This window comes from Xiphophorus hellerii, chromosome 20, assembly GCF_003331165.1.
Source record: "Xiphophorus hellerii strain 12219 chromosome 20, Xiphophorus_hellerii-4.1, whole genome shotgun sequence".
In the NCBI taxonomy this organism is placed as follows: domain Eukaryota; kingdom Metazoa; phylum Chordata; class Actinopteri; order Cyprinodontiformes; family Poeciliidae; genus Xiphophorus; species Xiphophorus hellerii.
The window spans coordinates 27,854,820-27,880,091 of NC_045691.1; the positions used below are offsets into that span (position 1 = coordinate 27,854,820).

General features: G+C 40.9%; 1 protein-coding gene across 5 annotated transcripts in view; it reads right to left on the bottom strand.

The window, feature by feature from the left end:
* The window catches only part of slc25a26 (solute carrier family 25 member 26), an 86,129-nt gene that overhangs the window by 17,434 nt on the left and 43,423 nt on the right, over nt 1–25,272 (bottom strand). For 3 of the 5 annotated variants that reach the window (XM_032550602.1, XM_032550600.1, XM_032550601.1), the window contains 3 exons: nt 14,334–14,378; nt 8,654–8,723; nt 3,289–3,353 (listed from right to left, as the gene is read on the bottom strand). In XM_032550602.1, the coding sequence (XP_032406493.1) occupies nt 3,289–3,353; nt 8,654–8,723; nt 14,334–14,378 (180 nt within the window). The remainder of the gene's footprint in view (nt 1–3,288; nt 3,354–8,653; nt 8,724–14,333; nt 14,379–25,272) is intronic. The other 2 variants (XM_032550597.1, XM_032550599.1) reach the window with 1 other exon arrangement.

The window sequence follows — 25,272 nt, forward strand, 5'->3', positions numbered from 1 at the left end:
TCTGAATAGACAAAGAAAAACAAGTCAAAGTTATACGTCCCCCGCAGAGTTTAAACTAAACATAAACATTTATCTTGGGAAAATAAACATTTAATTTTCTGATATTTTAACAGTTGATGCAATTTTTGCATGGCCTGGCCCCTTCCACTGGACACTTTTACAAGGGAAAATTAAAACATGGGAGACCATACGATCCCACAGTGAAAAAAAAAGAAAAAAGAAGCTTCCCCTTATTATGGACACACAATTAGACAGTGATAGCAAAATTAGGAAGGAAGCATCTTACAGTCTTCACAATTTTGTGATTTGACATATCATGTGATTTAATGCTGTAATCTTACCATCAACCTGCCAAGATGGAAATTAGCCTCTGTTGCACTTGTTCAATAAGGCACATTGTCTATTATAAACAAAGAAAGTAAAATAAATAAAAAAGACAGAGCGTAATGGAATAAAAGTTCGTCTATAAAATGTGATCTGTTACATCGATAGGAGGACCTTCTCTCCTCCACGTTAAGAGGAAAAACACCCAGACTCCCCGTGTTTCTGTTGGAGACAGGTTGCTGAGAAATTGCTTTCCCCGCCTGACAAGTTTTCTTTTTCTTTCTGGCTATGGAACGATGGAATGAGGGAATGGAGGAACAGGGCGTCCACACACACACACACACACACCCCCCCCACACAGAGAGGACCCACATGTCCCGTCCAACTGCTATCACAGACCATATTTTTCATTCAAATCGGGTCGGGGAGATTTTCCTGACGTGGCTAACTTTTGTCGTCTGAAGTTAAATTTTTATTACGATCACTTTTCAGAATTCTACAATGTCTGAAATGTTGTTCCTGCACCCTGCGGCCTGAGCCGGCCTTGCTGTGCCGGTGGGGAGCATTAAGGTGATGACTGGAGTCCGGTCTGAGGAAAGCAGAGCAGCTGAACGGTAGCGGAGCAGGAGGTCTGCCTGCTGCAGCGCTGTGGTTAACCAGGCAGTCGGAGTCCTGCTGTGGAGGCTTTCGCACATCCAGCTGGGTACCTGGATGGTCGCCTGTTTTGCCGACTGTACAACACGACCCTTTCTTTCCGTCAGGTGTGGCGAGGAAACCGAGCTCCAGCCCCTCAGACTTCCTGCGGTTTGTCCGATCCAAACCGTCCACACCAGTTCTGTTCTGCTCTGAAGCTGTGTTGACTGCAGCTGATGTGGAGCGACACTTAGACTGTTTAGAATAATTTGGAATGTATTAGTTTTAAAAATGTATTTAAATTCTGGATAATAATTTACACTTTCAATATGGAGCTTTGAATGGATTCTGTAATTTGGCATCTAAATAGCTGGTGGGTAAAAAGTGATAAGAGCTGCATTTTCAATTTATTGGTGTTTATTAAAATATAATTCCAAATAACTGACTTACAAAATGATGTCTACAGTCTTTGTGCAACCTCGTTTTTAAAATAATCCATGCTTCAATTACTTCATGTACCGGTTTGCAATCTTGCTACATTCTTACAGCAGAGTATTTGTGAGGTCAGACACTGATGTTGGACGATCCCAAAATGGCTTCTGCACCTGTACACAGTCATGTTGGAACAGTAGCGGGACAGACCCAAACTTATTTAAATTTATACGCGTGTGGCCGTGGACATGACTGGAATGACTGAATTCATTGATTTGGAGGGCTGACCCAATACTTTAGGCCTCATTGTGTCTGTCCCTATAATTCATTTTCTTTTTACAATATTTTTTATTTACATAATAGAAAAAAAGAACCTAAATTAAAAATCTACCCAGATTTGTCCACACTAAAGATTATATCTAACCCAACTCAGCCCGAGCCCAGAGGCATTGTGTCAGAGCCCGATCCGACCCATTTCACTTTAATTAAGAACTAACAACTAAACCCGACATTATTTTACCTAAGATTTTATTGCTTTCGTTCAAAAATAATTCAGCTCATTTCCAGCTTTTGTTTATTGTCCTCCAGCTCCATTTTGTCGTTTGTTGTAACGGCAGGGTGAGTCAAGTGCAAATCATCTGGGATGTGTGACTGACAGGATCCTGCTGCTGCTTGAGTGGAGCAAGTTAAACTATCTACTCCTGCATTTACACTAAAATAAGTAGATTAACAACTTCATGTTGCGCATTCACGTTTGGTTTTCTGTGTGCTGTATGTATTGCAGGCGTGTTAAAAGTGCCACAGAAGCCAGAACTTGGGGTCGAGTTCGGGTCGGACCATAAATCTAAACTCCAGTCCAGACCACATAAGAACCCTGTTCTTTCTAAAAACAGGGTTCTTATCTAATTTCATGACATTTTCCTTATTAAACGATAGTCTAATAAACGACACCAGAAGGTAATTTTATATCATAAAAGTTGTACATTATAGTAATTACTGAAGCCAGTTAAAAAGATGTGTTCATTTTGGGTTGTTTTTTTCCCCTTGTGTATAAAATTTTCTGCAGAGCAAATCAAAAAAATAGAAAATAAAAATCTTGGCCTTATAAAGTTCTAGCTGGACCTGTGCTGCAGGCAGAGCCCTCAGCGGGTGGTTAGATTACAGCAGCTGCCTGTCGGATAAAGTTTACTGGGAGCTTTTGTACCGTGCAGTTCCACCTCCAGCCAACGGCTTCTCGTCAGAGATCCAAGCCTGTCCGATTGTTTTGTTGATTCCAGTCTCATTAGTTAGGATGGGGGTTTAAATGGAACACTGTGTCTTCTCCAAGGACAGTCCGTGTGTGTGCGTATGAGAGAGAGAGAGAGGGAGAGAGAGAGAGACGGGGGTGTCCTGCTCACATACGCATGCAGGACACCCTGAAAGAAGCCAGACATGCAGTCGGACTGAGCCAGAAGAGAAAAAGGTGGTGAGGAAGAGGAGGAATATCACCACACAGAGGATGGGAAGAGGAGGAGGAGGGTGGGGGGAGTTAACAGCAGGGACAGCGTGCTTTGGCTTCACCTCTGCATGACATGCAGCACCGTGATGGAAACTCCCTCGTAGCAGAAATGAGTCCTCGCTCTTAACACTAGCCATGCACACAAACAAGTCTCTCCCTCCATCCCCCCCAAACACCGTCCGTACCCCCCTCCGAGCAGGTGATGGATGTGCGCTGTCCCGGTTCTATCTCGGCTCGCTCTGCCCCCTCGCCCCCTCCTGACACCGGAGAAATGCGCTCGGGCTTCGGGCCCAGTCCGTGGCTCTGCTCCCTGCCTGCGAGGCATCACCTGACAGCGGTGTTTAAAAGCAGCTGCCGGAGGAGGCCGCGTGCTCTCGTGTCTGTGTGTGCAGAGCGTGTACCTCGGCCAGCATGATCCTGGTCTTCGCCACGTCGAGAGGGGTGGTGACGAAGGCTGCCACCGCGCCTACAAAAGACAGGCGCGTTTAGTCAAATGGATACCTAGAAAATACACAAAACCAATAAATCTACTTGACTGCAGACACTTTAAGGCGAAGGGAGCCAGAAAGCTTGGCCTGTTGGTTTCCAACGTTCAAAAAAAAAAAAAAAAATTTAAATCTTCATCCAAGCCCATTCCTATGGAAGCCCGTTTCCGCCACTGTTAAAATAAATTAAAATAAATTATCTCATTATAATGAGATACTATCTCAAAATAATGAGATAGTATCTCATTATAATGAGATAATTTTTTTTTTTTTTTTACAGAGTGGCGGAAACGGGCTTCCATACATTCCTCTGCTGCTCAAATACAAAAACAAAACAAGATCCCCTTTGATTTCCATCACCTTCACTGCAAAAACACAAAATGCTACCAAGTGTTTTTGGTTTAGTTTCTAGAGAAAAATATCTTAATACATTTGAAATAAGACAAAAACTTGGGTAACTTACAAGTAACTTTTCAGCATGATATGAATTTGATATGATTTTGTGAATTGTATTTACACATCACATAGATTTGCTTTATGGAGCCAAAGAGGCTAGTTTTCATCTGTAGCCTCCTGGCAGATTAATGGAAGGACTCAAAACAATTACAATTAACATGCAGAACAACATACTGCACATTATAACAGATTTCAATGTGTAGCTAAAAGTAGTGTGAGTTACAGTGAACATTTATAGTAAAAATAAAAATAAAACAAGTCACAGTCATTAAAAAACATGTAAAGAGCAGTTAATTTAGAAATAATGATAAAATAAGACAAGAGCACAGTTTTGATTATCTAGTAACCATTGCTTAAGTGATTTCCTGAAACAGTTCAATGATATAAAATTTCTTAATTCTTAGATTAGATGCTTATTTTATCTAAATAATTCCTTAATATTGATGAAAAAGTACTAGTAAGAAGTAAAATAATCTGCCAGCGGTGCAAGATTGTTCCCATATCACAAATTAAAATGTTTTGTTCCAACATTAGATTATTTCACTTAAAGCTCAACGTTAAGGAATTTTTGACATAAAACAAGTTGCTATTTCTTGCTGAGGAGTTACTTGTAAGTTAGTTTTGTCTTATTAAGTGAGATGTTTGCAACAGAAACCAGACCAAAAAAAAAAAAAAAAAACTTCGTAAGATTTTTGTGCTGCTCTTAAACACAACTCGTCTGACCCAATCCTTCCCCCGAGCTACGCACAAATTGCGGACTCTCCAGCACACAAGTACAGACTTGAACTCACACCTGCGTAATAAAAAAAGAGACATTTGTATCCACGCATGAACATACACACACAAATACACGCAAATATCCTCAGAACGGCTTTTTGGAGCAGCTGCACTCCGACTTCAAGCCAAGTTAGCATAGCTTCTTCCCGCTCTTACACTCTCTGCAGTATACATAGTTTTGTTCTCATCTGGCCAAAAGGAAGTCAATTTATATTGTTTTGATTGTTTAAAATGACAAAATACTTAGGTTAAATATGTAGATAATACGCCATAAAACTACAGAGTCTCATTTTGCCATTTCACGAGGACAAACTTAGATGGATGTCATTGAGGCATAATATAATAAACCAACACACGGCATGAAAATCTGAATGGTGTGGCATGCATTCGTGCTCTGATCCCCCTAAATCAAACTTGGTGCAACTAATGGCAGCCAGAAGTCCAGCAGTGTGGACTGGACAGATTGTAAAACAATATCCCACCCTTCGGCAGACCCAGAGTAAAACATTTTTAGAGGCTGCAAAAAAAAAAAAAGAGAGAGACAGTCAGCCAGAGACACACTGGAATATTTTTTTTTTTCGGTGATAAAATGGCCCAGTCCAATGGTCCAGATCTAAATCCAATCGAGAGTCTATGCTATTGCTTCATAGCTGATTTTCATAGACATTCTCCATCTAATCTGACTGAGCATGAGCAAGAACAAGAAATGGACAAAAATGTTAATCTCCAGATGTGTAAAGCTGGTAGAGACGTCATCCATTTTACTTTGAAATGTCCTTTATTTTTTTTTGTAATGTGCCAAAATCTGCAAATGTTCAGGCGACATGAATGCTTTTCAAGGCACGGCGTACGTAAAACAGGAGCTTTGTCGTTAGGTTAAGGTTTTTCACTTCTCTGTCTCGGTTGGATAAACACGGGACTGAAGCAGACTTACTGTAACATCTTTTATGATATTTTTGGAAAATGGTCAAAGAACGCATTAAGCAAATAAATCTTCTAAGTGTTGAGCTTTATTAAATGATCTAAATTTGGCTGGATAGAAAAAAAAATCCCACGATGGGGTTGAAGGCTGGAAAGAAATCAGTCGATGACCTCATTCTTTTTCTCGGTCAGTTTTCACGAGGATGCAGAGAGGAAACCGAGTTCAAGTCTGCCATAAGTCAGAGGAGGATACAAGCGGAGATCTTGTGGATGATTAAAAATGCCTCTGTGAGTATTTCAAAAGGCAGGGAGATTACAGATGAGCGAAAGAGAGTTTGTAGTGGGCAGGATCTCAAGGTGTAGCCGTGGAGCGGTGAGGGAAGCTTAGGGCCTTATTTTTGATGTTTTGCAGATGATGTTGTTGTGTTGGCGTCTTTTATTGATGACGTTTACGGGGTGGCCGGGAGGGAGGGAACTGGACCGGTTCAGAACCGAGCGTGAACCTGTCGGGAGGAGAGTTAGCTCCTCTGATGCCTTGGTTCCAAACGGCAACACGATGGAGTAATCCCTCTGAGCGGGAGGACAGTCTCTGCCTCAAGTTGAGGGATTTACGTGTCTTGGTGAATTGTTAACAAGTGATGATAGGATGGATAGGAAAAATAGGGGTCTAGTCTGCAGTTTTGTGGGACTGACTCTGGTCTGTTGTGATGAAGAAAGAGTTGAGTCAAACACCGAAGCTTTAGATTTATCAGTCTGTCTACAATTTAACCGAGACACGGAAAGTAGGATCGGCCGCTCTGTGTTGATCCCTTTGGAGGTTTTCTGGCAATTGCCTGATGGGAAGAGACCTAAAACATATCTAGGACACAGATGGACAGATGGATAGGTGATGTATACACTAATGGACTGATTGATGGACGTTTTCTACGTGGGAGTGTACGATAAAGACGTGAACACAAATCCAGTCCCAAATCTTTTGTCCCCTGCCTCTCTTTCATCACCACCTCAACATTTTAAGTTCAGAACATTCCAGATATTTAAGCTCCCAGATGTTCAAACGTAACCAATTCTCCTCCAGCAGACCAAAGTCTCGTTTCATCACTCTGATGCTTCCTCTCCCTGAGTGCCGTTTCCAGGTGGGGCGGTGCAGTACCGCGTCTCGGCTCTTCTGGGTGCCGTGTCCTCCCGTAACTGTCTTTTCCTTTCCTTCACCTCCAGCTCGGTGTCGTCCCCCGAGCGGCTGACCTCAATCTTCCCGTCCTGTCTGGCCCGGTCCAGCCGAGGAAGAGTTATGGACTGAAAGACATAAATGTTTGACAACGGCTGGGTGGACGGCCCCGGTTGTGAAATTTGGATTTACGTCGCGGGTTTTTACTTTTCCGTCATGGTAGAAAGTGTTGACTGGGAGCAATGACGGATGGTGTGACACATTTTTTCAGTCAGAGCTCAAGTCCTGGAGGCTTACGCTAAGCTGCTATGTTTCACTCACTCTGTGGATTTCTTAGGTCAGAGTAATGTAATCGCTTACTTGCACTTTATTCAACCCCTAAACCTTTTTTTGCAGACTGAAGCTCTATTGAGTAGAGTATTTCTCACTCAAAACATTAAAAATGTTGCTAAAGTAATCAAATAAGTCGCCGCTGATTATATTAGCAACATTTATGTTATTATTATTCTTCACAGCTTCTTGGCTGACTTCTTAAAACTTTCCAGTGATGTCACTGGATGGTTGCCAAACCATCCTGTCTATATGGGATTTCTATTTTCTCTTGCCATTACAGTCATTCAAAACTTGCAACAACTACTGGTTTTCATCTTGAATAGTGCAGTGGAAATGCACAGGTCCATCTAAAGTGATCCTAAGAAGACATTCCGATGATCCCGAACAGATAAAACCAGGGTTAGCTGGTCAGTGATTCTTATTCCAACAACTGAGCCAATGCAAAATGTTCCTGCCAAGGTTCACCAATCAACACGGTACGCTGCCATCTAGCTCTTTCCATTACTCTTGGTTTAACTTGGCACATGTTAAAGTCCCAGAGAAGCAGCCATGATAATATGGATAACTCAATACTTTCCACCACTCCGCCCTACCTACAAGTGACGGTAGGGCGGAGCAGAAGGTGGAAGGAAGAGAAGCAACATTTAGTGATTTCCAACAGATGAATCAATATCAGCTAAGCCGCGTTACAGATGATCAGGGTCTTTAAAAGACGAGTTTTCTTTTTTTAAATAACTTTTACAAAGTGCCAGTCCTTCCTTTTGGACCTTTCTTCTACAATAACGAGAATCACTCCATATTCACTGAAACGTTGTGAGAGATTTTGTCATCTTTCTGCGTAATTACATTCCACTCAATTTAGCATCTGTGAAAATCAGTGGAGTTTGCAAAAATAAGACAGTTTACATCCTGCTTTGACCCGTATCTCTGAGTTTGGACCTTCCTGATTAGAAAAAAGGAAAAGGGAACTTTGGTCGAGACTTTAGGCTTTATCTGTTGCTCTTCTTTAGTGTAGGAAGGCGTAAATTTTTAATTTGAACTCTGTGCTCTTTGCTTACACATTCTATTTTTAGCTAACGGTCTTTCACTCCTTTTCTGCTTCTTTCCTCCCCTCTCTCTCTCTCTTTCTCTTCCTGAAACCACTTCAGGCTCCAGTGCTCTGAAGGTTGTGCAGCTGCCGGGGCGCAGCCCCAAACCCGGCCCCCTCTCATCCCTCCTGCCTTTTCCCTCCGGTTGTCTGCGCTTCCCCTGATACTCATTCAGGCGGAGACAGACTCGTAAAGTCTGCCGTGGTGTGATGTCCACTGGTGCTGGAGAACTGTGATAATGTGACCCCTCTGTTGAGAAAACAATGCGGGGTCCCTGGAAGTTTAGGACTCCGTTGTTTTTTTCTTTTTTTTTAAACAAGCTATAGCAAAAAAAGGAATCAAGTTCGGCCCGATTTTCTCCTCGCTCCTTTATATCACAGATCTGGTGAGCAGGTGGCTCTGGGGAAACCTGCATCTCTCTGCTGGTCTTTCTTTATTAAACTGCCCACCATCGACTTATCTATTCCTTTCTCCCATGTCCCCCCCATCACAGAGCCCCTTCTGCTTGGTTCCCAAAGCTACATATAATCCTCTGCACCTGCAAAAGCTCCGCACACCGCTGATTGCCAAGAGTGGAGCGTGTGACCTTGCCTCTTCGACCACAGCGTCTGGAAGAAAGAAGGAAAGAGGGAGAGGTTGGAGATAAAATACGAGGATTAAAGGGCACAAAAGATTGAAAGAGGGACAAAGAAGGGGAGAGAGAGAAAGAGACAACTGTTGTTAGAAGAGATAGGAGAAATATTGAAACCACATTGTGAACCTTGGTCGGGTCTGACGTCCAGAAACAACAGGCTTAAAAAAAGGATTTTAGACTATTTTTGTGTTCCTCTTCTTCTTCTTCCCTGTCAGCCCGCAGCGCTCGGTTCCCAAGAAGAGAGATTTATATGGGAGTTGAACAAGTTGCGAGATCTCCATACAGGCACAACACAGTTAATAAAAACAAATATGACCCAAAGGTGAACTTAAATAAGAAACTGATAACAAAAAAATGGAACTTATACAGATCCAATAGATGCAGAATACGGCTTTTTCAGCTGAGTGACTGAAACAAATCCTTCCGCTGCCTCCGTATATTATTTTCTCATTTATTATTAAAGCAAACACATTTTCCAAAGGAGGGTCTGCAAGCATCATGGTGTGGCATTAGGCAGAAAAGGGCACGAGGATAAAAGCCTGGAACCTCAAATTCATACTAACGACTTCTAAGAACAACTCAGACTGCATGCTGTCAGGTGAAAATGAAAAGTTGTGTGTTAGAGAACATACATGAACTTTTTCTGTTATTATAAATGGCAACTACAACAGAACATCATCACGTCATCACAAATCTAACCTCAACGGTACAATATTTGAAGTTTTTAATCGAACAGACACAATAGAGAGCATGTATGTGAAAAACAAAGGAAGGTCTTAGAGCTACATTTAGCAGCAATTGATTTCTATACAAGTGGTTGTGAAGAAGTTTTGTCCGACTATTCTTTTCAACATTTCTTCAGTTCATAAAAGTTTCTGAGTGATTTTTTTTTTAACACATCTCTCTTAAGGTCAGTCAGTTCAAAATCTGAGCCACTTAAATGCTTTGATTTCTTTCCTTCTCAGCTATTCTGCTGGCGATTGCTGCAGTATGTTTGGATAATTGTTATATTAATAACCTAATAACCAAATTTCAAGCTGTTTTACGGATGGTCTTGCAATGCTCCTGGACTCAATTACTGTAAGACAAAAACCAATTACAAGCCCTCTACTAATGCTCTGCTAATGCTCATATGTTGTTTTTTGGTTATCGCCAAACAAGACATTGTGCATAACAGCCTGACATGTCTACTTTGGTGTCAGCTGTCCAAAAAACACAAACACTAATTGTTGTGGATCTTCATTGCCCTGGAGATCCACAAACGTGAATAAACAGAGACCCAAGTCTGAGGTGATGTTAGCAACTCAAAACAAGTCAAACTCCTGGCAGACTCGGAGCAGACAGAAGTCGCAGGTGGTCAGATTGATGCAACCTGCCAAGCCAACTAGCTACACTTCTCACAGTAACACTGACAACGAGTTCAGCTGAGAAAACAATGTCTGACTTTACAACTGTCTCGAGCGAAATGGTCTCCTAATATCCGCTATAAAGAGTTGAATCCAAAACACAAACATTTTTAGTTGGAGTTGTTTTAAATATCTTTAGATCAACTGAAGTTGGAAAGACTGTCTGACTGTCTCGCTCTTGTTGGGAAGAATTATTCACTTATCTGCAAAGTTACTGTAAAATAACATCTCTCTGCAAGTTCTAAATTAACTTTTAGTGATAAAGTAAAAAAAAACAAAAACAACTTTCTTGCAGAAATTTGGCCAAATCCTTTAAATTGAGCTGTCATGTTTTGTTGTTTTTTTTAAAGAAAAGAGCCTTTCGGATCTGTTAACTGTGTCAAACGAGCCAGACTAGTTTAGTCTTTTTAACTCCTAAATATTTATAACGCTAACTGGGGATGAGTTGAATCTCTCTGGTTTTTGCCATTTCTCTCTGAGTGTTGCATAGTCTTATGGATGTAACAGTATACACGTTAATACAGAAGATTTTTATTACAGCGCTTTTAGTTCAGCATGCATGCACGCCAAACAAGTACAGCATTGTTTTATAGTGGATAAGTCTGCGGCCCATTGTGCAACTTTTAAAAATGACACCAAAACAAAATTAAAGGATGACTCCCAACTATCTCTAACCTCTGGTATTTGGTAACACTGATGATAGAGAAAGAAAAGTGGACCAAAGAAATTCAGGCTAAACCTCACAGGTACTGGAGATCCAGCCACCTGTACCACCCAGTAAGCTCAAACTCAAACTTGAAATGCAAGTCTAAAGGTTTTCCCAACAGGTCCTCATGTTGCATTCAGGCACAGCTGGGATGTTTGGTTCAAATATCAAAACAACTCTAAAGTCATTGGAGTTTTTTTTTTTATTCTAATATGTGGGAAAACAGTTTTTATTAAAATGGTTATGCTGTTGTATAGCTGTGAGCCAGTTGCATAAGGTATGTAACAAAAGAAGCCTCGACCTATACAACCACGTTATTCTAGCTTTTTACATTTTATATAGGTTTTTCTAATAGTTTTGTTTTTCCAGTTAAACTGTGTCAAATTTACACACGTGGACAAAATCGTCGGTACCCCTCGGTTAATGAAAGAAAACCCCACAATCGTTTGATTGCAGTGATTGCCCCAAAAGGTTGAGCAACAAAATATTAAGTTAAGGGGACCTTCATTTTGTGATTTAAAAAAAAAAAAAAAAAAAATCCTGTAGAAGTATGTTTGAAAAGCAGTGTCTGGTAGGGCGATCATAGTTCACATAAAAAAAACCCCAAAAAACTAACAAGAGCAGAAATATTTTTCTAACTATGTGTTTGACCGCTCTTATAACTGAGCTAATCTCCCCATCTGCAACCGGCTACTGAGTGAAACCACCTGATGTTTGTGTTTGGAGTTTGAACTCAGGATGATATGGAGGCTGTCTCTTTCCTTTCCTCCCCCCATCAGTTCAGGCCGGCAGACGAGGAAAGTGACGGCGCAAAGTTGGTGTCTGGATGAAATGCGAATGAACAGCTGCGCTGCCTCGGGGCGCTGCTAGGTACGAGTACTTCTAAGGGAGAGAGCAACTGAGCAACAGCATGGAGCGATTACTAATATTTTCTTTGTCCCATTTCCCTCTCTCGATGGTTTAATCGATTGCATGTTATCTCTCTCTCTCTTTTTTTCTCTCTCGTTCGATCCGCCACACAAGTCTGGACGTTACTAAAAGCATATGTGTGTGTGTATGTGCTCATGCAAATACAAACATGTAAACACACACACACAGAAAGAGAGAGAGAGAGAAGAAGAAACGAAGCCAGAGTAGCTGAGGTCAGGACGGTGCTCATGTGTGTCCCATTAGAGGTCCGATTAAAAAGGAGATTTTTGTTTTCCACATCAAAGGACTCACGCTGAGGGATTCCTCTGCATCTCCCCCGTTTTCTGAGCCTCTTCCTCCCTGCCTCCCTCCTCTTTTCATGAATAGATATTGAGGGGTAAATCCGGGAAAAAACAAACTTTTTGACCCGTGGACCCCCTCGCGCCGGGGTCCCACTTTGCACGTGGATGACGTCCAACAGGAAACGGGCCGCGCGGCTCCGTCCGCGAGTGCCAAACGTCTTCGCACTGTCGTGTGCATTTGCACGAGACGGCAGGCTGCGTTTGTGAACGTTTTCAGCTCAAATCGTGTTCCCACCAAAAATTCCCAGGATTTTTTTGCGGCCCTGTGTTTGTGTTTGGTCGTAAACTGGAAGCAATCCGCCCTCCTGTTTGAGGTCAGAAAAATGACGGAGAAAACTGGAAGCTACACACACACACAAAACAGAAGGGGAGAAAAAAAGAGCCTGTGTGAAATTTACGTGAGAACGACGCTTTCTTGCAAAAGTGTTCACACCCCTTGTTCTTTTCGACATTCTGTCCTGTTGCGACCACAAGCTTTAATTAATTTCACACAAAGCAGAGAACACATTGAAACAAAGGCTTGCATTATTGCTGCTGTCATTTTTCAGAACATCAAGCTGAACAATACTCTTTTTATTTTTAACTCGACTCCTTGGGAGTGCAGCTCATCATAGCATCATTTAAAAGTGTTTTGTTTGTAGCTAAAAAGATTTCTGCTGTATTTTTTTTAGTGGAAAACTTGAAATATTTCCATTAGGAAGACCTCCAGCATTTTCCTTCAAAGTGAGCTACGGATGACTGCTGTGTGAACTTGTACAAGCAGCAGTGATAAAGTTCAACATTGTGAGGACTTGTACTGGTGATGTCGGCTTGTGCATCTACCCTACAGCCTTTGTATATCAGAGCAGTTTTAATGCGTTTTTACATTATCATTATTTCCGACAAACTGATAACTGAATGAGATCTAGTCAGGTTGGAGTTGTGAACTGTTCACCTGGTGAACTATGGACATGAACTAATTCATTTCAGCCAGAATTTAGAGCTACTTGCTGCTGAGGAAGAACTGGCAACACACTGTTAGCCGCAAAGTGGAACGAAAACGATACATGGTTGAAGAATTGGACTCCTCACATTACGAACTCTTTGTCCATCCGGACGCAGATGAAGCTTCACCAGAAGCTTGTGTAATTAAATCATGTAAAACCTCATTAAAATACGCTGAGATATGAACTTTAAACTGTAAATGAGTCGCATCCTTTAGCAACCAGTGTGTAAAACCCCACTAAAACCACTAAAACCACTTTGGCTTTTTCAGTGGGAAACATGAATGCAGGTGAAATCTCTGACCAGCTAAAGTTAATGCACACAAAAATCATTTTCCCCTTTTCCGTTTGTGTTTCCAACAGCTGGGCTGGGCGAGAAAACGCAGCAATTTATGATCCCAAAGAAACAGATGGAAGTAAAAGCAACCCCCCCCCCCGCCCCCACCCTCACACACGCACCCTCACGCTCAATCCAATCATTTTTGAACGTCTCAGCGGTCATTCTGGAGATTGACGACAGTGAGGAAACCTGTTTGCCAGTAATTAGCTGGTTTAGCTCCTCCTAATCTAGCCCACTATTGTATCTGAGAAGAAGCCTAATTGGGTGGGGTGCGGGCAGATTCCAGCAGTCCGGCTCCTCGCCAGCGGACATCTGCAGATGGCCTGGAGAGAGACGGCCTTTGACCGAGAGACAAAGGGATACTTGTGAACGACACGAACGCACATAAACACCGACTGCGCGGCGTATTGTTGGTCTGCTGTTAGCTCCCTCATCACTGACGGAGAGTTTGACTGTCCGCCCTTGAGACGTGATGTCACTCGGCCCAAATGCCGTCTTCTCAAAGAGAAACGGCCTTTTATTGGCTCGGGGCCACACAGGGAGAAGCGAGGACAGGAGAGACGCGGAGGAATAAAGACATTACAGCAGAAAGGAAGGTGCGGAAAGGGCGGAAAGAGAGACAAATTTGATGGCGGCGGCAACGGTCCATTAAACGGTGTTGGAGTCACATTTTTGCCTGCCACAATGATACAGGGGAATGCGGAGGAGGAGTCCGCTGTAAAAGTGTCAGGAGGTTAAGCGCAGAGCTATGGCTTTACTATGGATTTATCGCTCGGTATTACTGCTGGAAATCAAGCTACTGAGATAACACGGCCGCACAATAAAAAACGCAGAGGGAATAAAATAACAGCTTTTATGAGAAGGAGAATGATACATACCTTTAAATATTCCCAGAGCGGAAACTGCACCAGTGAGAATGGGATCTGAAAAACAAATCAGGTGCTTTAATAGATCAATTAAGTCTTTTGAATTTGTTTTTGCCGTTCTGGAGTTTCAAGTTTATTGCATAGCATCTGATTTCTGACACTTATTCTGTCTTGCAACTCTTTTCTACTTGCTGTCGCTTGATGCCTATCGAATAGTGGAGACTGATAAAAAATGAGAATCTGACTGAATATGACGCAATGCTTTGAAACAGTAATCACACGTCTTTCATATTTTTGCATTTTGTCCTATTGCAACAACAAACTTCAGTGGGTTTTATTGGGATTTTATGTGACAGTGCATAACAGTGAAGTGAAAGAAAATAATACATGATTTTGATCTGGCTTACAAATAAAAATTAGAAATTTGTATTTTGCATCCATTGACATAAAGGAGGCACGATGCAAACTTTGATCGAAATGATTTCATCTGAGGTTGAAACTTATGGTTCCTCTTCATTTATATTTGCTTTGTAGTCGAGAGAAGACCTTAAAATTACATCCAAGCGATCTCCATCTACTGATTATCTGGCTAATAAAGACAGATTTTATTTAGAGGTATGAGAATAAAAGGGGCTACTCGCACCTTAGCTTTCAATTTTATATGCAAGAAAAACTTCAGAAGGCATTTTCTTTCCACTTTACAGAAAGTTGCCACTTCGTGTTGGTCTTTCAAATTAAAACAGGTAATAAAATACATTTAAGTTCGTAGCTAAAATGCACTCTGAGTGGATATGGACTGAGAAACGTCCAGCATAATGCCCTAGAAGTGCAGTGCAGTTCACCAAATCGGTTCATGTAGGAAATTAACACCGCAGAGAGAGAGAGAAAAAAAAAAAAACTAGACCAGTGAAAGGCAAAGAGGCAAATAAGGCCAACTCCAACTACGCTCGCACGTGGAGCGATAAAAAAAACGCACGAACGGGAATGGGCACGGCTATCGTAAACAGACGCGTGGAGAAAAAACACGCGAAAACACTAATTCACACGGACGTGTATACAGTGTCACTCTGAGAGCGGAGCAGGACAGGAAGGAGGAGAGGGAACAAACACAAATCCTCAGAGAGAAATAAATACAGCGACACTGAGCTGTGTCAGCGGGCTTTGATCAGAGTAAAGAAAAGGTCATTCATCTGAGTGAGCCGCATTTTCCTCCTGCGCCGCTGGACGGATCCGGCTGTGAGTCGGTCAGACAGAAGGACAAAACATGAGCTGTCGTTTACCCCACCGAACCGGTTTATTACGCACTTACTTCCAATGCAAACTCCACGGGAAAAAAAAAACAAAACACTTAATATCAATTGCATTATCAGTTATGCTCTCTGATCTTTGACAATAGTGTAATAATGTTCAACATCAAGGAAAATCAAAAAGAAAGATTAGTGTTAACTTCCCAAAGCGAGTGTAAATTTTTACACAGGATGATTTCTGACTTGTCCACCGAAATATTAAGACACCGAATAAATTACATCTATCTACACTGAAACAAGAAAATAGGCAATCCAACTTAAATATATTGTATTAACTGGTCACAAGTAATCAAATAAAGTTTATAGAAGAAAGTATATTAAGTTGACATGTTAAACGTAAATAGAGTTAGTCTGACTAACTTAATTCGATTATATGTGACAAATTAACAATTTTTTTAAGTTAGAGCTTCATTCTCTTTTCTAAGTCCAGCTATTTATCCACGCCTGATGCTTGTTGATCTCTTTCCACCACACTTTTTCCTTCCACCCAACTTTCCCCTGATATACTTGGATACAGCACTCAAGTTCATGGCCAAGTTCCTCAGCAATGACCCTCTGTGTCTTACGCTCCTTGAGGAAGTTAACATCTCTTACGTCAGCAATCTTCTCCACGTTTGTAACAAACCTATATGAGCTTCACTTATTGAAATAAATGAATTGAATAAATTAGCTGTCCACTGGTGATCTAATGGGCTGCACATTGATGCAGTTGGTAGCGCTGTTGCCTTACAGAAACGGAAATGGATTTGAACATTTTGAGAAAATGACCCACTAATACATGCCTAATGTTGTTTTGTCTTCTTTGTGACTTGAAGCTCAGTCAGACTGAGCTGCATGTTACTCAACACTAAAAAATACCTGTAGTATGATTTTTTTTGTTTTGTTTTTACCCATCTGTACCGTTTAGCTAATGAGCTAAAGTCCAATTAACCAGTTATTAACGTTCACCATTAATAAAGCCTAGTGACTCGGCGGTACTGGAAGTAAACCTTTTCTGCCTTTACAGCATTTGTTTTACTTACGACATAACCGGTCAGTTTTTTTTTTTTTTTGTAACTTGCACACCAAAAAAGCATTAACACGTGAATTTTGAAATTCAATACATTTGTTTATCAGAAACGTTCGCCCATCTGGTCTGTCCCGGCAGACAGAAGCAAATTCCCAGAGTCCACGGAGATTATCTAAAAACTTTATTTGACGTACTCTGCGTCTGGCATCCAGCCCCCTGAAAGTGGAGCGTTATAAAGAGTGCACCTGTGTTTTATTACCCCACCGATGAGTTCTTTTCCATGCCGGGAAAAGTTAAAAAAAAAAAGAGTGAGAGGGAGAGAAAAGGAGGGAGAACAGAGAGGGAGTTTGGAAGGGTAACGTGGGGGCTAGCTGGACTTATTGTATTGATACAATAAAGGAAGAAAAAGAAGACAACAAGTAGTCTGACCAATTTCAGAAACAAACTTGTGTTCAAAAAGTACCGACAGCTGCTTCTCTTGTCGATTTTAATTCATAGATTGAATTTTGTCTGTATCGTTGTCACAGCCAGATAACAGAAAAATATGAGAAATTCAAAACTCCAATATGATCACTTATACTTTGCCTGAAAAACAGGCCGGACAGTTTGCAACGAGTGCAAAGTATAAGGAAGAGAAACACAGATGGCTCAACTAAAGATCTGGAAAAAATGATCTGCAAGAGATTTACGACTCGCTTTGACACCCCGGCACGCTGTGCGTGGAGTGTGCTTGTGCGTTTGCTGGCACTACCCAGTAACAGAAGACACTTAAAAACCTCATGTGGTCTGATGAACCTGCTGAGACAACAGACACACCGACTTCAACATGTCCGAGCCTGACTCTGTGTGAAAAACAGGGGCGATTTTTTTTTCCAGCTTGTGTTGATTTAAGCTTTAAAAATCCGAAGCACAAAAAGGCCGGCATGAGAAGAATTCCCTGTTGGGTTTTTCTTTTGTCCTGCTGAAATGCCTCGCTGTCACCTTGCATCGATTTGATCGAAGCGACCAGCCTCTGTAGCTCGATGTGGGTTGTAATGACGAGAGAGGCAAAAAGTTCCACATAGATTTTACACACATAAAATTTCAAATTATGTCATAAAGTTGTTGGTAATATAAAGGCTGGATTTTCATCCACAGCCCTTTTATGGACTCCAGCTCTGCTGATCTTTTCACTGGCTGCTGGCGTTGATGCTACTGCTTTAGAAGCATGTTGGCTCAGGTCTGTGATCTCTTTAGTAGCTCCAACGCCAGGATGTTTGGGCTTTGACGTAAAATGTTTGTCCTGTTTTTGGTAGGCACGACTCATGTTGGACAAAATTCATCCTAAAATGTCTCACAACTCAGCAGGTTTCCTTGTTCAGTCATCAGCAACCCATTAACCAAGGTTTCCCCCAGGGTATCATAAGCCTGGCGGGTCACCAGGCTAAACATTGTTCACTTATTTTGAATTTTTTTAATGTTTGCCTTTTCTAAGACTTCATAGTAGGCATTTGGGTTTTGTTAATGTCTTCCAATAACACATTTACAGTTATCTAGTCATATTTTCAAATTTCCTGTCAACTTTAAACATTTTTAACTCAAAAACATGACTGCTGGATGACTGTCCTAGCACCCCAAGTTTTCTGGTGGAAACCCTGCATTAGCAATCCAACAAATTCATATATTGAGAACCTCAAGGACTGATTATCATGTAAGTGTATTAGGTGCACCTGTTCAGTTGGTGGCTCACAGCCTCCTCTTTCCTCTATGCTAAGCTACAGCTTCCTTCTGTCAGCAAAACCTGCCGCAAATGCTAAAGCTAGTTATCATGGCAACCGACGACAGCGGATAAATGCGGATAAACAACTGTAACAGTACGTTGTTTCTTATCCATTAGCACCTTGAGCAGCGCGTACACAAAGACCACTGACAGCGCTAAGACCCTCCCCCTGGCTCTGACTGGTTGTTTTTAGCAGCTCTGGGAGAAGCAGGAGGAGGGGCTTTTGTTTGTTTGTTTGTTTTTTTCACCGATTATCTGTCTCAGATTATGCTATCACGACACGGCCACGGTTTTAACGTCTTTCTATGAAAGTTGCGCTCCCCAGCTTTAACTGGTTTTCAAACCTGCACGGTTTTTATATCAGTCAGTTACAGAAGGTTCAGCCATAAGTGTGGAGCACACGAAGTCCCCAGTAAAGACGTCCTGGACAAACAGTCATGAAGACTCCCAGGATCGTTCCACGGTGGGCTCCAGCATGAGCCATGAGGGCAGCCAGGTAGAATAAACTCCTCAAGGCTGAGTTCCTAACTGCTGACTCCGTCTCCCCCTGACTCATGTAACGCATCGGCTAGCTCTGCATATGTAGCTCCATAAACCCAAGCATGTGTGCATCTCTGCACTACAAATAGTGGACAAATCTGCAGAATATTATAATGCTGAGACAAAAGGCGAGCAAATGCTAGCGATGCTAAGATTTTATTTAGTCTACAAGGCAGAGCGAAGCAGCATTACGCAGTGCTGTTCAACGCAGTACTTCCCTGTAATTAAATGCACGCTGTAGTTATTTCACTGATCATTTAGCAGGAGAAAATGTTTCCCCAGGGGACAAACAGGCAGAGATGTTTATGTCCACTGAAAAGACTGAGGTTTACCACCGACTGCCAAAAGCTCCGCTCCAGCATGAGCCAATCCGTGCACACGGATGACTCCATGAGAAACAAATGAATCACAGACATCAAGAAGGAGAAAAAATAAAAAAATAAACACACCCACGGGATTTAACACATTGCTGAGGTCTGGTAACATGACCTGTCGCTGGGCTTAAAAAAAAAGAAAAATCTTGCCACACACATAGTCAGCATATATTTCTAAAGCAACAAAACAGATGACGCTGAAACAGCAAAACTTTGATTAAATCTGATTTTTTTCCCAATGTAGTCACTAGCAAGACTTTAGATGCAGCTGTGTTCTTCAGTTTGGTTTTCAGTGGAACATCATAACAACTTCCTGTGAGGGGTTTTGATTCTGACGGGATTATTTCAAAAGACTTTGGTTATAGGTTGACACTTCAGACACTTCAGACAGAAATATATTTGAGAGGAATATTAACAAAATTGGAAACAGTGGAATTATTATTTTTTTTGCTCCTTTCAGTTTCAATTTGATTTGTTTTTGAGCCATTTCACAACAAGAAGTTATTAAAAAAAACAACAACAACAACAACAATACATCCAAAATAAATAGCTCAATTTAAGAAAATTAGTTTATAAACTAATTTCTATTATTTCTATGTTTTTTTAAAAATAAATTCTTTTCTATTTATAACTTTTCATATTACGGCTGAATAATAAATCAATAGCAATATGTATTGCGCTAGACACCTGATCAGTGTCAATAGATAATATGTCTGACAGAATATTCAATAACTTCACTGTAGCCGCTCAACCTCTCACAGCTAGCTAAGCCAGGCATTAACCAACGCTCACTCTTTGGTTACATAGCAACAACTTGTTGAGCAACTTGCATGGCAGCAGTTTCAGGTTTTCTGCTGTGCCTCATAACTGCTTAACATTAAAAAAACAACGGTGTGAAATGACTGTGGATAAAACAGGAAAGGTCCCACCACCAATTTGGCAGCATTTTAGATATTTAAAACAAAAAACTTCGACTATCAACGGATATGAAACACATTGTGAAACGTTTTTCCAGCCATATCCTCCAAACAGAATTCATATTCAGTGTGTGTCGACCAAACATACCCAACAACTCCAGTTAAAATCGACATTGTGACATAAACAAATCTTTTCCTCGCTTGAACTAAACAGGATAAAGACATCATATACACCAGTCAGATACTGTTTAAGTTAATATTCAAAACTTTTTCAATAACTGGCCTCAGACTTGTTCATTTCCATGTTTTTTACTCCTGAGTATAGCAATTCTAACACAAAACGGCTTAATGACAGAAATCAGTTGGTTATTCACTAATCCTCTGAGTGAAGAGTGGATAGTTAAACACTAAAAGATAAAATTTCCTTCAAGTCATTGTTCGGTAAAATCTCCCAGTTGGCTATTTTCTCCACCATCCTATTATAGATAGAAAACAAAAACAGCAAAAATGTGTTTACTGGTCAATTTCGAAGCCACAGATCAAAAGTCAGCCACTAAATTCTGTCCAGGGCATCTCTAAACCTAAATCATGAGGCTTGGACTTCAAGGTCCTAATTTTGATTAGTTCATTCCAAGAATATTAAGGCATTTTGAAAACATAGCACATTTAATCAACTTGTGCAATCTAATCCCGCTTTCTAAACAAGTGTTTACCATAAGCAAACATCAGATGTCCCAAGTGCAAGTGAATGCAGCGTGTAATAATCTCAGAGCCACGTAGCGTTCGCTCTACCTCGTGTGTTTTGCCTGTGGCATGGAGAGAGTGAAGCTAGCTGAGGGCAAGCCCGCATTGTTTAATGTTATCTGATTGAACAACTGGAGTAAAAGTAGTTTGAAAAATGCTTTGAAGACTAAAACTGTCATTTCTAAAAGCTTGTCTTTTGATTACTTATGCAACATTTACACAGGGTGGGGCCATAGCCTCTCAATAATTAAGATTTATATCACATTTTATCACTAATAAGTAAACTATATTTGACAACCTTCCAACTTGGCAACATAAGAAACTAAAGCAGCATCTGCCACACAAACATCTGTGTCCTTCAGACACAGGATTCCACAGCTGGGACACACACACACACGCACACACACAACTCCTGCATGGAACTGCTGTCCTGCATGTGCATCCTGTTTGTTTTTGGGGGAATAATTTGGCACGCTTTGAAAGATCTCCACGCACGTGTGCGCATGTGTGCAATTGGAGCATCATTCCATGTTTTCCAGCTGACGCGTATTAAAAATGATCAAGGCTGACAGAGCCACTTGCTATGACTGTCAGGTATGTTATTATCCAAATATGGAGTTGATGTCCGCTGTGTCATTTCTGCTGACAGAGTTCCCATTTGTCTCTCTCTGTGTGTGTGTGTCCCTGCTTGCCAACTGTAGCACAGCTAACTTTATTAGTATTCAGAGAGGCTCCGGGCTGTCACAGGCCCTTAGGCACTCGACTAAGGGGAGGAAAAACACATGTCAAGATATATTCACACTGAGCCTGATTGTAGGCAGGTCAGTTGGCTGCAATTTGACAAATGACTTTTAATAGGTCATACTGCACACTCTGCATGCTGATGGCTATTTAGAAAGAAAGTAATGACAAAGGAGATGGATATTAAGAGACAAGTAGACAGATGAATCAATGGTCTGTCCAACGGAAACAAAAATACTGTTTTTGTACAAAAAAGACTCATTTTCCAAGAAACGCCCTCAATTTGAAGTCAAAATGCTACCCTACTTAGTCTATTGAAACCCTAAATTCAAATACAACAAAAATACTGGACTGTCTTGTAAAAGCATCCAAATGGACCTACAGTTCAAGTCCCTTTACGGCTGAGAATGTGCTGGGTTCTCTCCAGTCTTGATTAGGAGTAGCACTCGCCCTCCATCCCAACCCAGATTGTTGGCTACCAGCGGAGCCAAACCATCTGCTTTTACAGCAGCCACCACACTGGAACCTCTGTTAGTGTTAAAGATGTGCAAAAAGCCTTAAAATGTTCATCTTTCACTGCAGCAGTGTAATTTCACAAAATCTCACGCAGCGTGTTTTTGGCCAAAAACTGAATCTTGGGGCGTTTTCACACCTGATAGTCCTGTAGACTTGGTTCGATTGGGGACCAAAACTGCAACATTTTCAGATGGTGCGGTTGACTTTTTCAATGAACTGTTTACCTGTGGTGGCGCTGCACCAAGAACTACTGAAGGAAACGACATAAAAACCTCTGCTAGATTTGAGCGTTTGTTTGGTTGTATGTACCCAGAATGACCTACACCATAGTTTACTAACCTGCTTTTGGAGCGATCTCCGGTCCACATGTGTGTTCAAACCACTCCAGAGTTCACTTTAATTGAACCGAGACCTTGGTTTCTACGCAAGCCGGATCTGTTACGCATTCATGAAACAGAATTTCCAGGCAAACAAACTAGATAACTAGAGTTTGATGAAAGTGGACTAAACAAGGTTGGTGTGAATGCACCCTTAGTCTCATCGAATTAAACCAAACCGTTCCAATTACAGTCCCAGTGGAGTTCATCAAACTCCATGATTAGGTGTCACAGAAAGACAGAAAACACAAGTAGGTATCTACTTTTATCCATTTGCTGGCCACAGAAAATCAACTCACATTTGATTTATTTGAGAGTTTTATTTATACACTACATCGGGATATCTATGGTTAACACGGGTCTAAGTAGCTTTTAGACAAACAATTTACTGAGTATCATAAATAAATAAAACTGATGATAGTAATTTTAAACAAATGTTGGCAATTGTGTTTCGTTTTTATGTGTATAAGTACATCAAAGTCAAAATAATAAGTAAATATAATAAATTCTGACAGGTTAAAGCTTGTAATGATCCTGTTCAAAATTCACACTGTTAATTATAAACTGGCAAAGCCTTTCATTTTCCAGCTTTTACACGCTTCTTGTTGAAGGCTCGTCTCAACATATTGTTCCAAAAGACGCAGTCGAGGTTTTATGACAGTGCTTATTGCTATTATGACAAATAAGGGACCTCCTCACAGATTTCACTGTTACATTATGAAATTCCAGACACAAATAACCCTTCACTCATGATTTAAGTCGGGGAAAACACTGTGTTGCAATCTGCAGTCCCACAACATTCTGCCTCATTCTTGCCTCCAGATGTGAAACGAAGTCAGTGACTGACGCGTGAGTCAGAGAATCATACTGGATTTGCCTTGATGTCGGCGAAACTCCCAAAACCGATGGGTTTAGGTTTTACCTAAAAATGTGTATAATAACGTGTCAATAACACATTAAATTGAGTCAAAATGGCTACCTTTAAATATTTACTTTATTATGAAACACTGTAAGGAATAACGAGCCACTAAATAGCTCGAGTTAGGAATAAAGCAACATCTTTAATGTCGAGTGCAGCCTCGAGAAGACTAGAAGACAGACGAGGTTTTAAAAGAAAACAGATGGGACTCAGATGGAGAAGCAATCAGCAGTCGGCTGATTCAAAGTGGAGAACTGCTGAGGGCCACGTGAAGCCCAAGAAATACACAGACAGACACACAAACTGACAAAAACAGATAAAAACATGTGGACTAAGCAGCGGGAGCAAAGCCCAGACTCTAAGTCCACATTTATTACCTGTTAATGCAACAGGCCTGCATCTGGATTCCCTTTTCTGAATCTCTCACACACACACACATATACATGGACATACTTTCACACAAACACGCAGACACACCCACATTCCATCTGCTGTGTGTCAAAAAAAAGAAAAAAAACTATGATGACTGACTGACTGCGGTGACGGGCTGATAAACAGATCAGATTTTAATATGCTGAAAGTTGATAAAAGCCATTAATCATGTCAGAGACGCAGGTGGTGTTGGACGCTGTGCGTACGGATCGCGCCAAAGTCACTGTGGGAAGAAGGCAGTCCTGTTTGACAATCTGTAGGAACATCTTGTACGCTAAGCCACCAGAAGAATCACAAGAAGCTGTCATGTGTTGATCTATGAGAGCGAGAACACGCAACATTGTGAAAATGAAAATATGCTGGTGTTTTGCTCGTTAGCAGAGTTATAATGAAGATTCGGCTGTAGGGAGGTCGGGTGGGGTATACCTCACTACAATCTTTGCTCTGGGTGCCTAGTGATGAGATAAATATGTATTTTATAGTTATTAAAATACTGATGTGTCTCACTAATTAAAAGCATTTGCACACTTTTCTATCTGGCCAAGTATGCTATTGATAAATGCATGTTATGTGGGCACAATCACAAGAAATGAAGGGCATTTTGTGTCCTGAAGGAAGTACAAATGCCATTTTTGATGCACTTCCAGTCTGAATAGTGCGTGTATAGTGGGATCAATGGAGTGGAATTGACAGTGTTTAGCTATGTAACGAATGAATATGTTACTTTAGCTTTGCCATCACATTTTTTATCATATTTAAGCACCGACTTAATGTCTCAGGATGCACTACTAGTAGTCAGTTTTTAGATAATTATTTAGTGAATTAATTAAAAAGCTGGTTCTTCCATGAGTTTCACTTTCAGTTTTGAGCATCAAGCACACCAACATGACTGAATCTTCATCAGTGCAGACAAAACATCTCCATCATGTTGGATGACACTAATTAATATTACATATTATCTTATTATATTGAGTCACTACAGCAATTCCATAAAGTATGTGGTACATGGCATCTAAGAACTACACTACTTGAACTGTCAAATGTATTGACATTTCTGATCTTTTGACTTGGTAAATAAATTGTGTATCCAACAATGTCAAATGTGCAGCAAGTCAGAACATTGGCTTTTGAACATTGAAGCCAACAATGGAAAAAAAAAAAAGGGTAGAGGTGCGTAACTGTGTGACAGGGATAAAAGTCAAACTACGCTACATCCAAATTCTTAAAATGTCTTGAAAATGAAACCAAAAACTGGCAGACTTTTTAAATAAATAAATTATGTCCAACACCATTATCAAGTGGTGAGAACTTAATGG